General features: G+C 45.1%; 1 protein-coding gene across 1 annotated transcript; it reads right to left on the bottom strand.

Annotated features, from left to right (window-relative positions):
* Positions 1–1148: 1148 nt before the first annotated feature.
* Positions 1149–5793, bottom strand: LOC138369984 (uncharacterized). Its single transcript, XM_069333751.1, has 2 exons — positions 5760–5793; positions 1149–1804 (listed from the first exon to the last, which is right to left on the bottom strand). The coding sequence occupies exons 1-2, from the start codon at positions 5791–5793 to the stop codon at positions 1149–1151; spliced, it is 690 nt and encodes a 229-aa protein (XP_069189852.1).
* Between the last annotated feature and the right edge of the window lie 12591 nt (positions 5794–18384).

The following is an 18384-nucleotide window of genomic DNA, read 5'->3' as shown; positions in this document are numbered from 1 at the left end:
CAAAGCTGGTGCATGATAGTGTATCAGAGACCTTATATACGCTAAATACATCATTCTTGCTATTCTAATATTAAAGCCATATTTCGGGCTGTACCCCACTACAGTTCTGAGAGCCTTGAGTCTGTCTCTACATTGTTAATGTAACTTATTGACTGCAGTTGAGGTACAAGGGACAGAGACACCAAGGTATTTGAAAGAAGAGACATAGTCTATTGGTATGTTATCTATCTTAAGTTTTCGTGGTCCACTTTTGCGGTTGACAGTTTGTCTGTTAAATACCTTAGTTTTATCAGCGTTGATTACAAGACCAAGACTCTCACAAGCTGTATGTATACAATTTAAGACTGCATTTCGCGGTTGGTTTTAGTATGCACAAGGATGTCATCTGCATAGCTGATAGTGATGTTTGCCGGACTAGTTGGGATTGATTTTAGTAAAACATTATTTAGAACATTAAACAAGGTAGGATTAAGTACTCCTTAAGTGGAGGTGCCTAGTTGCATTACTTTAGTTTCACTCTTGTAGCCTTGGAACAGTGCAGAGGACTTCCGGTTGGTAAGATAGCCTCGAATCCATTGTAATAAATGTCCCCCTATATCCATTCTCGCTAATTCATACATAATCACTTCCCTATTAGCAATATCAAAGGCATTTTTAAATCAAGAAATGTTGTGTACTTGTGCCTTTTATCTCCATGAACAGTAAGAAAAGTTGTGATACAGTTGTGTACACTTTTACCATGTGTGAAACCATTGATATCAGGTGACATGTGCTCTTTAACTCTATATAATAATCTATTAAACACCATTCTCTCAAAGATTTTGCACATGCAACTGGTCAGTGAGATGGGACGGAAAGCATCAGGTTGGCCAGGCATTGGTATAGGTACCGTAAGACTGGTGGTCCATGATACTGGCAACTGCCCAGTGACATAGCTGGCATTAAACAATTCTAATAATGGGTTCCGGGTACACGATGTAGGAGGGTACACGATGTAGGGCACTCCCCCCCCCTGGAGCCAACCAGACATGCGGTCGACTCATATCTTGTCGGCACAGGCGCCAATCCGGCACACCTGTCTAAACGATCCTCTTGAAGGATTCACACTCCGTGGTTCCTCAGGGCACCACCACCCAACTGGCTTCAGGTCAGCCCCTATTCACGAGACACGTCACTATTCGTCCTTCCACAGCTACCTCACACGTCACTAGTAGTCCTCCCACAGCGTCCTCACACGTCACTTCTCGTCCTTCCACAGCTTCCTCACACGTCACTAGTAGTCCTCCCACAGCTTCCTCACACGTCACTATTCGTCTTTCCACAGCTTCCTCACACGTCACTATTAGTCGTCCCACAGCTTCCTCACACGTCACTATTCGTCCTTCCACAGCTTCCTCACACGTCACCACTATTCGTCCTTCCACAGCTTCCTCACACGTCACTTCTCGTCCTCCCACAGCTTCCTCACACGTCACTTCTCGTCCTTCCACAGCTTCCTCACACGTCACTACTAGTCCTCCCACAGCTTCCTCACACGTCACTTCTCGTCCTCCCACAACTTCCTCACACGTCACTAGTAGTCCTCCCACAGCGTCCTCACACGTCACTTCTCGTCCTCCCACAGCTTCCTCACACGTCACTATTCGTCCTTCCACAGCTTCCTCACACGTCACTACTAATCCTCCCACAGCTTCCTCACACGTCACTACTAGTCCTCCCACAGCTTCCTCACACGTCACTACTAGTCCTCCCACAGCTTCCTCACACGTCACTACTAGTCCTCCCACAGCTTCCTCACACGTCACTATTCGTCCTCACATGTCACTCACGAAGCATCTCACAAAGTCTCCTCCACACGTCACCAATATCCGTCATCTACTGGAGCAACGACGTGCGTGCGTCTCGCCCGACCTCACCTCCCAGGTAATATCTTACGACCTTTGACCACGACATGCTCCCATGATAACGTAATTTTTGCACCCGGGTCGTCGCATACCGTCCACGACTCACATCCAAGTTTTCTTAGAGATGTTCATCCGCGATTTATTTTCTCCTCGGTCACATTTAAAGACGTTTGCTTACACTAATTCATTTCCCTTGACTCTTCACTATGGTCAGGCGGGGAGTAACTCCCACTGTGGGGGGGGGGGACCTTCACCATGAGGCAACATGGGGGTAACTCCCACTGTGGGGGGGGACCTTCACCATGAGGCAACATGGGGGTAACTCCCACTGTGGGGGGGGGGGGGACCTTCACCATGAGGCTACATGGGGGTAACTCCCACTGTGGGGGGGGGGGGGACCTTCACCATGAGGCTACATGGAGGTAACTCCCACTGTGGGGGGGGGGGAACCTTCACCATGAGGCTACATGGGGGTAACTCCCACTGTGGGGGGGGGGACCTTCACCATGAGGCTACATGGGGGTAACTCCCACTGTGGGGGGGGGACCTTCACCATGAGGCTACATGGGGGTAACTATCACTGTTGGGGGGGACCTTCACCATGAGTCTACATGGGGTTACCCCATATATATATATATATATATATATATATACATAAATATATATATATATATATATATATATATATATATATATATATATATATATATATATATATATATATATATATATATATTATTAAATATGACCGAAAAAGTAAGATTAATAATTCTAACACGAATTTTCTCTACGTTTCTTATATTTCTTTTCACTGTTGATGGTAACTGAAAAATCAGTTCTCCTTGATTTTGAGAATTGATCAATTCCCCAAATCAACGGAGAATTAATTTTTCAGTTACCATCAACAGTGAAAAGAAATATAAGAAACGTAGGAAAAATTCGTGTAAGAATTATTAATCTTACTTTTTCGGTCATATTTAAAAATATATGTCTACAGGAAAGACTGCTACCAAAATATACTAATATATATATATATATATATATATATATATATATATATATATATATATATATATGTATATATATATATATATATATATATATATATATATATATATATATATATATATATATATATGTCGTACCTAGTAGCCAGAACTCACTTTTCAGCCTACAATGCAAGGCCCGATTTGCCTAATAAGCCAAGTTTTCATGAATTAATATATTTTCTCTAATTTTTTTCTTATGAAATGATAAAGCAACCCATTTCATTATGTAAGAGGTCAATTTTTTTTTATTGGAGTTAAAATTAACGTAGATATATGACCGAACCTAACCAACCCTACCTAACCTAACCTATCTTTATAGGTTAGGTTAGGTTAGGTAGCCGAAAAAGTTAGTTTAGGTTAGGTTAGGTAGGTTAGGTAGTCAAAAAGCAATTAATTCATGAAAACTTGGCTTATTAGGCAAATCGGGCCTTGCATAGTAGGCTCAGAAGTGAGTTCTGGCTACTAGGTACGACATATATATATATATATATATATATATGTCGTACCTAGTAGCCAGAACGCACTTATCGGCCTACTATGCAAGGCCCGATTTGCCTAATAAGCCAAGTTTTCCTGAATTAATATATTTTCTCAAATTTTTTTCTTATGAGATGATAAATCTAACCATTTCATTATGTATGAGGTCAAATTTTTTTATTGGAGTTTAAATTAACGTAGATATATGACCAAACCTAACCAACCCTACCTAACCTAACCTAACCTATCTTTATAGGTTAGGTTAGGTTAGGTAGCGGAAAAAGTTAGGTTAGGTTAGGTTAGGTAGGTTAGGTAGTCGAAAAACAATTAATTCATGAAAACTTGGCTTATTAGGCAAATTGGGCTTTGCATAGTAGGCTGAGAAGTGCGTTCTGGCTACTAGGTACGACATATATATATATATATATATATATATATATATATATATATATATATGTATATATATATATATATATATATATATATATATATATATATATATATAAACACATCACAAACAATAAGCATATTATCAAACATTCTGAGTGATATACATATACATTTCTTCCTTAACACATTTACACAATAACCTGGTTGTGATGTGTGAAGGAATTTGATTGGGTTCGTAGAGTGTTGACTCCTAACTTGTTGACTAAAGTAATCCCATGATTGATATAAATCCCTTGGGATTAATTCGTTTGGACTAGTTAACCAAGACTCCATTTTCACCTTGGAAAATTGGACACTCTCTCTTGTCTTAACATACATGGTGATTTTCCGTTCGATATACTGGGAGATTTAGATATAGTCACCCTGTCTTGTTTGCCTGCAACTATCTTGTATCCTTCTCTCTCTCTCTCTCTCTCTCTCTCTCTCTCTCTCTCTCTCTCTCTCTCTCTCTCTCTCTCTCTCTCTCTCTCTCTCTCTCTCTCTCTCTCTCTCTCTTTCTCTTTCTTTTTCTCTTTCTCTTTCTCTTTCTCTTTCTCTTTCTCTTTCCCTTCCCTTCCCTTCCACTAACTTCTCTCACTGGTAATTCATGACCTGGAAACAATTATCTTACCAACAACATGACTCACAATATCCTGGATGGACTCTGCATGGATATGAGCATCACCCCCTCCCCCCCCACCCGTAGGGTCTAATCGGATGAACAAACTTAAACCAGATTACACCTGTGCTTGTGAACTCTGGGCTCGGCAGATGGCAGCTACTCCTCTGGGACATCCCAAGTTGCTACACGTGAAGGAACACAACGGAGCAAGAATATCTTTGCTCTTATAGCCAATGTTGGCGATGGTAATTGTTGAGTGCGATGCGATTAGGGCTGGAGTAATAGTCACTCAATGAAAAATCTCCCAGCTCTGTAATTTGGCACGGAAAATGGGTATTACTAAAACACTGATACAGTTTTCTCCAGTATAAACGCCAAGACTCCATATAACAAAAAAATAACAAAAGCTCATCCACAATGAACACTTAATGAACATCACTAGTGAACACCACATGACCTGCCCAGGAAGGGAAACAGAGACTCATGCACTAGGCTGTCTATAGCAAAACAAAATAATAATAATTCACACTAAACTGGGAAATGCTCAAGTGATTGGCTAAGTCTCCACTAGTATCTACACAATTAACAAAACCTTATATCCTACTAAACCGACTTAACTTAAGGGGGCCATGTCCTCTTGACGTGGACTGGCGATCCATACAGCAGCTCCAGGGTACAACTGACTCCAAAAAAGCCCGTGCTTCTCCCCGTGGCTGCCCGAATTGCCCGCATTTGGATAAATGGGCTCGACCGCCGTAGGCCTGGTAATTTCCTTACTTAGCTATCTCTGCAAAGCTAATCTTTATATACTTGGAAACGGTAAAGCAAAATCAGCTGATTATTATTGGGCTAACATCTAAGTAAAGGAAGCAGTACTAAATAATTATATAGTATCTAACACTAGGTCACCTACTGGCTGGGGGTGGCAGACCTGTCCTGGCTCTGACTGCTGCCACATGTACACAAGACTGAGTGTAGCATGACTGTTACACAAGACTACTAACTTAATATACCCCTCACAGGTGAAAGGTACAAGTAACACTGCTTCCATAATGTTAGCCTATAACTGAAATACTGACATACACAATATTACAGTAACAACATGCATAGACTTGGAAGCTTACCGCATGTACAACGTGTGGGAGGTGACTCACACTCATCCCCTCAGTAAGTGGTAAATGAGTGGCTCGTTGGCGGCTGTTGGGTGTAGACGTGTCGTTGTCGTTCGTGGCGCTCGCCAGTTTTACCCTAGTGGCTGTGTGAGGAGGGTGTTGTTACCTGGGTGGGCGTGGTACGCCTGTTGAGGAGACATGGGGTCTTACCGGCCTCCAGTGAAGAGGACCTCGTCGGCTGGTCTGGCTTTTACGGTGCCAGTGGACCACTTGTTGGTTGGTGTTGCCCTGGTGGATATTCTCCATGTGCAGTTGTCGGAATTGGTGGGCGTCCAGCTGCTGCAGGGAAACCGCGCCGTGGTCAAGTTTCGCCATCAGGCTGCATTTCAGGCGTTTCTGGGGCGGTGTGAGGGGCGTGTTTACCCTCTCCCTGATGCCGCCGGTTCTGTTAAGGTAGTGAACCTCAGCGTCGCCTTGACGTATGTATCGGTGCGTGGTGCCCCCTTCGAGTTTAACGACGCTCTCCTAACTGCTGTGTTTGGACGGTTTGGTACTGTGCTAAGCATTCGTTGGGACAAGGTACTTGCAGGGCACTGTACTGGGATGCTTGATGGTTCCCGCACCCAAACCATGTCTCTGAAGAATAGTGTTCCGTCCTCTGTGTCCGTGTTGGGTTACACGCTCCGCTACCAGTATCATGGGCAACCGCGCACCTGTTACAGGTGTGGTAATGTGGGTCATCTCGCTGCAGCGTGCGACGTGGGAGCAACTGGCAGGGTGCATGTTTTTCGTGAGGAGGACTTTCCACCCCTGTTGACTTCGGACGCTTCTGAGGATGGAGTGGATGCTGTGCCTGAGGCGCCTGATTGCTTGTCTGCTGCATTGCCTGTTGAGGCGGTTACTATGCCTTCTATGTGCAGTCTGTTACCTGCTGTGGTCCCGGAGGTAGTTATTCCGCCGGAGTGTAAGACAGTTGGGCCTTCGCCCGCACTGCGTGTGTTGGATGTCCCAGTGGAGGTCCATGTCCCGCCCCCGTCTGTGGATGTGGTACCGGGGACGCGGGTTCTTTTGTTTTGGAGGGGGGGGGGGGCTTCGGCAAGAGGAGGTGCTTGCCGTTTCTATGTGTGTTGGCGACTGTAGTTCTGCTCTTTCTATCCCTTTACAGAAGCGTGCACGTCGGTGTTCTGAGGCTGTTTCCCTGGATGATGCGGGCAGTGTGGGTGATGTGGCCTCTATGGATTCTTCTGATGGTGCTGGTGTGGCCTGCGTGGATGTGAAGATGGTGGCTGTGTCTACGGCGGGGCCTGCTGGGAGTGGTGTGGTGCGGCCTGTCTGGAAGCGTTCGCGGCGGGCTCGGAGTGTCTCCTCTTTGTGGTGTGCCTTGGGAGATGGTTGGGGAGTATGGTGATCTGGCGCCCCCCCGCCGAGGATGATGGTGCTGTGAGGGGCTCCGAAGTTGCTACCTGTAAACCCCCCCCCCCCCCTCCTGCGTCGCCTGCTGTTGGCTCTCTGCAGTGGCGGGTTGCCCCTGATGATCGGGACCTCGTCGTGGTGTTGCGGAACGATGTGCGATGGGGGGCCTCGGCTCCTGTGCCCTGTGGTGGAGTCGATGCCACGCCTGCATCCCCCTGTGATTCCCCCCTCCTTCATTGCCCCGATCTGGGGAAAGCCTCATCCCGCCTGCTGGGGTCGTGCGCTGTGGGGTTCCGGCGTTGGGCCCTTATCGGGATGCCCGGGTGCTTCCGGTCCCGTGGTGCTCGTCCACTGTCTGGGTGTCACGGGTGAAGGAGTTTGTGTATAGGGTGCCAGATAAGATGTCTCAGCCGAGGCCACCACCTGGTGGCCAGGTGCCCGATGACACGTGGGTGATTTGGGATGCGTACTGCTTGCGCTTTCCGATATACGAGTTCCCAGAGAAGTATTAGTTCAAGTCTGATCAGCTGTCGCCGTGACCTAGTCACCCCGCCCTACGGTGCGGGGAGTCTCCCTCTAACGTCCCCCTCTGCTTTCGTCGCCACTCCTCTCTCTATGACCCGTTACATCTAACACTTTTGAATTGCTTCTCCTCCTTAACGTCAACGTGTCTCCTTTCATTTGTCCCGGTGCAGTCATCGGGAGAGTAAACCCTTCATGCAAACTGCACCTATTATCGAGAAGAAGAAGAAGTGGTACATCACTATAACTAAGCAATACACAGTAATGCAAAACATATTTGGCAAGCCACCAAATTTTCCACACATTTATACTGACACCACATGTTGGAAAGTTCCAACACTAATACATCCCTATTGCATCATAATACATCACTATTGTATACTAAGCATAATATCTATTAACCCTACTAACTGAAATACTAATATAAATTAATATTTTTCTATCTGCGCGTCATTTACTAAAATTCTCACCACATCGAGAGATAGTATTGCATCAGATAATATCCAGCATGACATAATTATTGTCAACATGCTAGAGAATTGAATAATATTCTCAACTTTTATCAGTATTCTTTATAAGAATTAATATCTGATAACATAACAACTAGTGATTCAATAACCACGAGTAATCAACTAAAATATCACTTTATCTGTTTTCACAAACCGTCATGGAGGAAACAGAAATTCTCTCCACTTCTCGTTTAATAAGAACGCTGTTCATAATTATTATCATTCAGCGAGAATATAAACAATATTTAATTCCCTAAAATTGCGACCCTATTCTCATTAACGTATTAAGTAAAGTAATTACAAGGAAAAGAATTTTCCGTTTCTACTAAAATATGTTGCGAATATGTTGCAGAGAGGGGTTGAGGGAGACCGAGTCGTAGCAACGCCATCACTAGCGACGCAACTGTTAAGAGAGTCGGATGCGCAACCCGTTCTCGCAAATTCGTAAAGTCAATATTGACTTATTAACTACGTGCATAGGTGATATACTAAACATAATAGATACCCTTAAAAAGATTCATAGAAAACACCGACTTTACCTAACCTTGTTAGTATCTTAAGATAAGCATCTTATTGCTTCGTAATTACAATTATTACTTAACCTATACCTATTATAAGTTAGGTAAAAATTTTAATTACGAAGCAATAAGATGCTTATCTTAACATACTAAGTAGGTTAGGTAAGGTCGGTGTTTTCTATGAAGCTTTTCAAGGGAAACTATTATGTTAAGTATGTCACCTATGCACATATTTAATGTCAATATTGACTTATTAAATTTGCGAGAACGGGTTGCGGATGCGAGATTACGGGCCCTTGCTATTAATCAGCCTTGGGGTGTGCAACTACTCCAGTAGCAACCTAAAGGTGGATTCCTGGCTGCGCCACCAGAAGGTGCAGAAGTCAGGCTCCGGCTGTCAGTAGTCGTCTGCCGTTGCTGAGTGGCGGTTGCTGTGGGGGGGTGTGGAGCGCCCGCTGGCCGGGGCCCCGCCTGCCGGTATGGATGCGGCTGGTGCTATTCTGAGGATCGAACACAGTGCGGCTGGACTTTTCTGCTGATGTGGACTGGCCCGTTGTTGAAGTTGCCCTCCTAGACGTCCTCCGTGTTGACGTCCCCGAGCTCCTGGGCCTCTAGAAATTGTCGCCCACCCGTGTTGCGGTGTCGTTCGCCACGTCACTTGTTTACCGGGAGTTTGTGGCTCGCTGGAATGGCCGCACGCTTCCTCTTCCGGCTTCGGCTGTGTCTGTGGAGATCTCGGATCCCTGGGGGCCCTTGACGATTGTGAGTGTACACGGGGTGCCGGTGACCTTTCTCGAGACGTCCCTCATGTCCTTGTTTACGCGGTTTGGGTCAGTGGTGAAGCACCGGTTCAACACTTAGAGTACGGGCCGGCTGAAGGGGGTCCGGATGAGTTCACGCACGCTTGTCATGTGGCTCACGAGCCCTATACCGTCCAGGGTCTCATATCGTGGGCTGTCTCTGCGGACCTTCTATCAGGGTCAAACCCGCACGTGTTTCCAGTGTGGGGCTGAGGGCCACATGGTGGCCGGTTGCGACGCTCTTCATGCTGAAGCCCCTTCAGTCTTCCTAGAGGATGATTTTCCTCGCTTATCTGTGCGTGTGGATTCCCCTGCGGATCCTCGCTCTTTGCAGCTGCCTGTGGATCCTGCGGCGGTTCCAGATGTCGCTACGTCTGGACCTGATGTATCTGCCCCGCCGGTGAGCTCAGGGGACCTGGGGGCGCCTGTTTCGGACCTTCGTCGTCGATAATTGCGGAGGTGCATCCGCAACCGGTGGCCTTCAGGGATACTGTAGGGGTGGCGCCTGCATCTCCTGCTGGAGGCCATGTGCTTCCCGGGGCTGGCGGGACGGTGGTATGTGTGTCTCCACCCACGTCCTCTAACTCGTCGCCTCTGGCAGTTTCCTCGTTACCGAGTACCTCTTCTCTTCTGCAGCTTCCGTTGCCCTCACTGGATATCGTGTGCTGGAGTCTACCCTTCCGCCCGCTGTTTCTCTTCCTTCTCCAACTCCGGTCTCCATTCCTGGTGGTGGTTTTTTGCCCCGTGTTGTTGAGGCTGCTGTTCTGCGTGACCGTGCTGCCCCGGCTTTGGGGCCGCCTACCGATGGTTCTTCTGGGACACCGCTTGCTGGGGGTGACAGTTCCGACGATCAGCGGCCTCTTTTTTAAGCGCCGTCACTCGGCTCGGGGTGCGTCACCTCGCCGGTCGTGGGCAGAGGAGCGTGATGCGATGGATGATGATGCTGTGGCCGACGCTGTGTTGCCTCCTGTGGTGCCTTCTGGGTTGGACGCTGTGCCTCCTGCTGGTGGCTCCCCTCAGTGGGCAGTTGCCCCTGGTGATCGCGACCTTGTGGTGGTGTTGTCGAAGGATGTGCGGCGGGGGGCCCTCTGCTCCTGTTCCGGTTGGTGGGGGCACTGGGGCCCCTGCGGAGCCACCCTCCGCGGGTCTCGGTGCGGTTCCCGGCACCGAACGGAGTGCACGCCTTAGTGGGTGGGCCGGTGTGCGGCCTGCCGTGGAGTCAGGTGTGCTTCCAAGTGTGCGGCCCTGTGGCCAGCTTCCTAGGGGGAAACCCATCCCTTTCGTCCTCCCGACCAGCGAGATGCTCGACAGATCTACGGCAACTGCGACTTTTGAGTGTGATGACCTGGTGTGTCCTGTTCCCTGGTGCCCATCTACCGTCTGGGTTCCACGAGCGCAGTGTTTTGTCTCGGGCGTGCCGAATTCGATGCCTCGGCCTACTGCGACTCCTGGGTGTCTGATTCCGGAAAGTGACCAACTTGTTTGGGAAGCTTATTGCTTGCGGTTTCCTGCTCGGGAGTACACGGAGAAGTATGAGTGATTGGTTTATTGGTGTGTTTGGTTTCTGTCTGTGTTGCGCGTGATGTTTCCCCAGTGCCTGCGTGCACAGGTGGGTGTCCTTGTCTGTGCGTGTGGGTGTTGTTCTTGCCCCTGCGTGGCCTGTTTTGTTGTATGTTTTGTGCGTTGCCTTTGGTGTGTGTGTTTGTGTTTTGGTTGTGTGCAGTTGTGGGTGTTTGGTGTTATTTCTTGCGTGTCGTTGTGCTCGCCCTGTGTATTGTGTATGGGTGGCGGGCGGTGTGGTTGTGTATGTCGCTTGTGTGTGTGTGTTTATTTTCTTGTCCTTGTGACATTGCTTTATTATGTGTGTGGCATTTCTGTGTTCATGTTATCTCTGTTTGTATTTCCCTGTTTATGTATTTAACTGTTTCTGTATTTATTTTTTTATGTTTCTTGTAGCTTTGTACTTTTATCTCTGTGTCGGTGGTTTAGGAGGCCTGTTGTTGTTATGTACTAATCTGCACCTGTGTTTGGGTTGTTGGGATGGGCTTGTTTTGTGTGTTTTCTTTCTGTATTTCTGTACTTACGTTTTTTGTCGATGTGACTGTTTTATGTTATTTATGTCTTGTGTTATATATTTGTAACGTTGTTTTTTTGTTTTTGTTTGTGTGTGTGTGTGAGGGTGTGTAAACACCGGTGCCCGTTTCGGGATTTTCTCATTTTGTGCCTTGTATCCTGTATTTTCTTTCTTGGTTTTTGTTGGGTATGTTTAGTTTGCATCCGTGTTTCTGTACTTTGTTCTCTTTGTCCTGTTTGTATGTATGATTTGTTGTTTTATATTGTTTGTTTTGTATATTGTGTATTTCTTTTATAAAAATAAAAAATAAAAAAAAACGTAGCAATCTAAAGATTGCATCGGTGGACAACCAGCAGGTTAAGTGTTCTAGTACTTTTATACGAGCTCGCTATAATTTTTACTGTGCACTTGTCCATCGTTACGCCGTAATACCTCCCCAAACGCCAAGTACGTCCGCATGGAATTTGATTTTCCCTTCCATTGATTACTAATGACACAATCTAATTTGTGTAAACAAATTTTATATTCCATTGGGTTTTCAGCGTTTGTTGGAGCTGCCATGGTCGCAACATTTTCCCACGCTACGCTAATGGATGACGTGTTCTAGCAAGTTCCAGATGACGACATCTCGACACCGCATCTCCGTTCACTGTCACAGCTAAGCAGCTGAAAATATTCTAATTTAGTTCCTATTTACTAATGAACGGTTGAAACCTAATAATAATTTGAGAATATATTTCATTTACGTTATTTCGGAAATCAAGTATAATTTGATAGCCTCATGCACTTTAGATGAGAATAATTTTTTTGTTTAATCATTACCCAATATATTCTTGCTACTAACCAAATTATCAATTTTTTTTATTTATATATCAGTGTAAGAGTTACTAAATTTATTCGAGGAAGAACCAGCCTCGATGAAGTGTACTGGAAGTACTCAACTTCTGGTATTAACCCCCCATTTGTGAAGTTTGGGAAAGTTTACCTTTTGAATAGTAATTTAATCTACAGTCCATTAATATTCATGAAATAACTCTTAATGGTTACATTATCCACAGGCACTGTTATTTCAGTCCTTTTCTATTGTTCACTTATCTGTTTCCTTTTTCACTAAAAATAGGGTGGTCCTTCGAGTAATTTAAGTCAATCAATTAAATGTCTATATATTGAGAGTAAGCTTTCCTTCCCGACACCACAACTCACAAATACAGCTTGGGGTCAAGGATACAGCCAGCAAATACTCAAACACCTCACTCACACGACAAGGTTCGTATCCTTAATCCCACAATATCCGGTCAAGTCTAGCGAGACCTCTCAAAGTACCACTTGACTCCTCGCTTGCGCTCGTGCACTCCCTCGCATATATGCTACAACATGAATACACGCTAGTCATCCCAGACACGTGAATAATACACTCATTACAAAACAATAGGTAATACAAAGCACACTAACGTCTTTATTACATCTAAATGGAATATGTATACTAGTTACTAATCTAATAAATGTTACGAATCAGTTATTCATATAATGAGATAAGAGGGTTGTAACAGTAATCATTGTACTGCGACTGGGTTTAACGAAGGGACTAATTGCGTACTGGATGTTCATAGTAGCGACGGTAATCATTGTACTGTGACGGGGTAACTGCCTATGTAGACATTGGTATATATTTACTTGGAATTTATGTAGCATAATGTTTTAGTTTGTGTGGTCATTACAGCTATGACTGACTCTCATAGTTACTCTGGCGATGATGTTGACTCAACTATATATGTCTGTAGTGTAAAGCTTCAGTTCATTGTCGTCAATGTATCGTAAAACTTAAGTATATTTGTTTACAAATTTATTTATGTGTGGATGTTCTACTAGTGTAATATTCATTGCGTCATACTTACGTCTTACAAGGGTGCCACATTAGATATCTTTCAACTTCCGAACAACTCGTTCCTCGTAAGTGAATCATTAAAGATCAATACTTGATGCAATTACGACCTGTTAATCTTCTGTAAACATCAATGGTGATCTCTTCTCTTTATATAACTAACTTTAATATGCCTCAATGTCAAACCATAAGTTGCCACTTTTCTTACCACTGGCATCGCGAGTGACTCGTGAACACCCACTGCAAGTTTGCATCTATTTCCTCACAAATTTCGTTGTCAGTTTGTGTTGCTTATATTTTCTTGTTTTTTTATCCTATTACATTCTTTCTAATATTACTCAAGAGCAATATCGATTTTTCTTGGCATTTAAAATATAAACATTAACAATTTATTTTGTTATTTTCTCTTGATATATGATGTGTTGTGCCCTGTTCCATCTATTTCAGTTCTAATTTGTTTTGTGCTCTCAATATTTGTTAAATTCATTCTCCATCAGTAAAATGTTACTATTTGGTATAGACTGCCTAATAATTAGATATGCATACTTTCATATATGCTGTGCATTCCCCTTTAGCCGGTTCCCTTATTTATTGAACTGTTTCATCCATAAGTTCTTCCTCTTATTGCAAATATCCAACATACGCTTTTTATATACATGCAATTTCCTTTTATGTGGCTCATAATGTCTTTCTTGCCCCAATATCATATCTTCTTTGTACTCAGTTCTTCCGCATAATCGAAGACGACCAAGATGCTATTGTCGCTGGCTCATAATGGTAATTCGTGCAGTAAGTTCTCAATGTCCTCCTCGTGCTTCTTAAACGATATGTTCATTTCTTTCCTTTGTCATTCGTCTAATCTTTTTGTATGTTGTGTTAAGAGGTTATATTCCCTTAAATTTCTATATTTTTTCCGTCCCCTGCTTGGTAAAGTTCCTTGTTGTGTGACTCATTGCAATGACTAATAAAGGGTGAATGATTTAAGGTGACAGTAGAGAGACTTCAGTAAACGGTAGAGATAGTTACTGAACGATAGATAAGTTCAAACATTCGGAATGAAAAAAAAATATTTGGGATAAAAAGAGTTAAGTAAATTGTAGATAAAGTCAAGTATCAGTAAACTAAGTCAAGTATCAAAAGACTAACTCAAAAATAAAAGTTAACGGAAGAAAAAAATTAAATGTTGGAGAAAGGAAAGCTAAAAGGGATTTTATTATGACGGTCTGGGTGAAACTGGTAAGACTGCCTTCTTGAACTACTACGGTGGGTATACAGTCATTGTATACTAAGCCATAATCGTCACTCTCACAGGGATAAATACACGCAAAAGTGTACCCCGCGTCTCCGTGTATTTATCTCTCCGTGTACTTATTTCTCCGTGTACTTATCTCTCCGTATACTTATTTCTCCGTGTACTTATCTCTCCGTATACTTATCTCTCCGTGTACTTATCTCTCCGTATACTTATCTCTCCGTGTACTTACACTGAAAGTTCACATTAGATTTATACTGTGTCCTGAACTAAAGTGTATATGCTGGTTGGTCAGTAACAAGTGCTTAGAGGGGTATTAAGACAGTCAGCCTTACCAACCCTCCAGAGGTTGGTAGATATTAAGCCCAAATTCTGGTCAAGACAGAGACAATTATAATAACATTTTCAGTTATTCTGTCGGGGAATGGAAGCTTCATGGACTCATTACGGAGTGCTACGAGGGGCATCTTGTTACTGAGGCTTAAAGAGAAAAAATAATCATGAAATTGTGCAGGTGAATATCACAAGACCTCGGCGTGTTAGTCTGGGAGATTAGGAGACGAGAGTGATGGTACTCAGGGCTCGGGGTTCATGGGGCCACAGTACGGTGAAACTTCATCACACTGTGCTGGACGGTTTTAACCAAGATATACAGTACTGTGAAGTCTGAGCACTCCAGGCCGGGCAGACCTAGGCAGGATATACAGTTCTGTGAAGTCTGAGCACTCCAGGCTGCACACCCTTAGCAGGATACACTACTGTGAAGCTTGAGCATTAGAAAATTACGTAGCATATACAGTACTGTGAGACCTGAGCACACACAGATCATTAAAGTCCTGCCGGTCTGTCATGCAGACCTGCCGGGAGGGAAAAAGAAATTTAAAAAATATTCAAAGAGAAAAGGGGATTAAAATAAGATTAATGATATCCTTGAGGCAGCACTAGAGAGAAGGCTCTGAGGAACCGGGAGGTGCAGGACGTCCACTATGTTATCTTGGGATATGAAGAAACATTTTAAGGAGAACTCAACAAGTCACCGAACTCGTCATCATAAAGGAACGCAGCAAGACTTTCACGTCGCGATCAGAAGAGAGCGCAACAACTCACTTTACCACCATAAAGAAATGTAGCAAATCAGAGGGAGGAGAAGGTAAGACGGAAGGGAAGTCGGAAGGTAAGATGGAAGGGAAGATGGAAGGGAAGACGGAGGGGAAAGACGGAAGGGAAGACAGAAGGTAAGACGGAAGGGAAATCGGAAGGTAAGGTGGAAGGGAAGACGGAGGGGAAAGACGGAAGGGAAGACAGAAGGTAAGACGTAAGAGAAAACGGAAGGGAAGACAGAAGGTAAGACGGAAGGGAAATCGGAAGGTAAGATGGAAGGGAAGACGGAGAGGAAAGACGGAAGGGAAGAGGGAAAGGACGACTGAAGGTAAGACGGAAGGTAAGATGGAAAGAAGACAGAAGAAAAGGCGGAAGGGAAAGTGGAAGGTTAGATGGAAGGGAAGACGGAAGGCAAGGCGGAAAGTAAGAAGGAAGGGAAGACAGAAGAAAAGGTGGAAGGGAAGACAGAAGGGGAAGGCGGAAGGGAAGACAGAAGGGGAAGGCGGAAGGGAAGACAGAAGGGGAAGGCGGAAAGGAAGATAGAAGGGGAAGGCGGAAAGGAAGATAGAAGGGAAGGCGAAGACGGAAGACGGAAGAGAAGACGTGTCGGAAATCCGACACATAACCCACTAACATACTCAAATACTAACACCCAATATAGCCAGCAAACCTGATTATACTAGTTACATTAGTTTGACCGTAAAAGAAAAGAGAATGAGAGATTATATGACGTCACGTCATAAGAAACATTTAACACTTCTCGTGTCCTTAAAACAACAGTCTAGTGATTAAAATGAATAAAGTAAGTAAGTAATTATCAAAAGAAGGCACCAAACCGGGAAGGCTATGTAGCACCATCAAATGTGCAGAATAATCAGAGGGCACTAAATATCACCAAGGATGCCAATACGGGAACAAAAACGCATAAGGCGAACGATATCAAAAGTATCCGAGTCACCAAGAATTCTATTGAGGGACAGGTGACCGCGAGGGGCGGTCGGAAAGCAAGACACACGCTCGTCCTGGAAGTCAGGACATTCAAGAAGGACATGCACGACCGTAAGAGGGACAATGCAACTAGGACAATAAGGAGCAGGGCGGCGCTCCATCAAGTGACCATGGGTTAAGCGAGTATGGCCAATACGCAACCTCGCCAGAGCCGTTTCCCAACGCCGGTTACGGTGGTAGGAGGACGGCCACGAGGACACACAACATTTAAGAGTACGTAGTTTGTTACCAGTAACAGACGACCAAGAAGCCTGCCAACGGGTAAGGACGGAGGAATGGATAACCGGGTAAAAGTCGGAATATGGAATACCTTTACGAGAGATGGGACAAGAGCGGACAGCTTCCTTGGCGGCAGCATCCGCACGCTCATTTAAAGACACACCAATATGGCTGGGAACCAGCAACCAAACTCAACCGACTTAAATTTACTGTGAACAAGAAACAGCCAATGCTGCATCTCGACAACTATTGGATGAACCGGGTTAAAGGACCCGAGAGCCATGAGGGCACACGAGAGTCAACAACAACTACAAAGGAAGACTGACAACGAGAAAGCAGGAGACGAAGAGCATAGAGAATAGCATAAAGCTCCGCTGTAAAGATGCTAGTCTCCGGAGGTAAGTGACACATATAAGTGCGATCAGGAAAAACAGCAGAGTAGCCAACACCACCCGCAGACTTAGACCCATCGGTGAAGACAGAAACTGAGCGGGAGTGAGAAGAAAAATGCTCGAGGAAAAGGCGTTTTAGAACCGTAGGAGGGGTAAAAGCTTTAGTGATACGGGTCAAGGATGTACAAAACCGCGGAAGAGGGACTCTCCACGGGGGCAAAGAAGGAACAACACGAGGAGAAACATCAGAAATACGAACGGAAAGAGAATCCTGTAGGCGAGATAACCGGACAGAAAGAGGGAGGTGGTGAAGAGGAACAGGAACCGCAGGAGGGGTAAAAGTTAAAGCACGACAGAGGCGAGAGGAAGGATGTTGCAAGGACCGCGCAAGATAGCGAAGACAGTAGCGATCACGGCGGTCCTGGAGAGGCAGGAAGCCAGTGTCAACATACAAGCTAAGGATGGGAGTCGAACGAAAGGCACCAGAACTGAGGCGCAACCCAGTATGGTGCAAAGCATCAAGACGGCGAAGAGTAGAAGGAGAAGCAGACGAGTAAGCAGGGCAACCATAATCGAGCTTAGACAGGACGAGAGAGGAATGTAAAGCAAGGAGAGTGCGCCTATCTGCCCCCCAAGAAGTATGGGACAAGACCCGGAGGAGGGTAAGGGCCTTAGAGCACTCAACACGGAGGTAAGAGATATGGGGAGACCAAGACAAACGAGTGTCAAGGAATAACCCCAAAAGCTTCGCGGAATCTTTGTATTCAAGGGGATGACCATAAAGTGACAAAGAGGGACGGAGAACGACCCGTTTCCGCGTAAAAGTCATGGCACAAGTCTTAGAAGTAGAGAACTTGAAGCCATGATCGGTGGCCCAAGACGACACGGCATCAATTGCAAGTTGAAGCCGGCGCTGAAGGAGAGGCGAATCATCACCCTGACAGCAAAGGGTAAGATCATCGACATAGAGAGCGGAGAAGACACCAGAAGGAAGAGAGGAAAGAAGACCATTGAGGGCAAGCAGAAAAAGAGTAGTGCTCAGAACACTACCCTGGGGCACACCTTCGTATTGCTGAAAAGAGGCAGAGAGAGCGGTACCAA

The sequence above is a fragment of the Procambarus clarkii genome, chromosome 30 (assembly GCF_040958095.1).
Source record: "Procambarus clarkii isolate CNS0578487 chromosome 30, FALCON_Pclarkii_2.0, whole genome shotgun sequence".
In the NCBI taxonomy this organism is placed as follows: Eukaryota; Metazoa; Arthropoda; class Malacostraca; order Decapoda; family Cambaridae; genus Procambarus; species Procambarus clarkii.
This window is presented reverse-complemented; position numbering and strand designations above follow the sequence as displayed.

Excerpts from the sequence above, each read along its gene's own strand:
- LOC138369984 (XM_069333751.1), bottom strand. The coding sequence starts at position 5,793 with ATGTCTCCTCAACAGGCGTACCACGCCCACCCAG. Across the intron at positions 1,805-5,759 it reads GGCGTACCACGCCCACCCAG|TGACGTGTGAGGAAGCTGTG; the intron begins GTAACAACACCC and ends GAGGACGAATAG.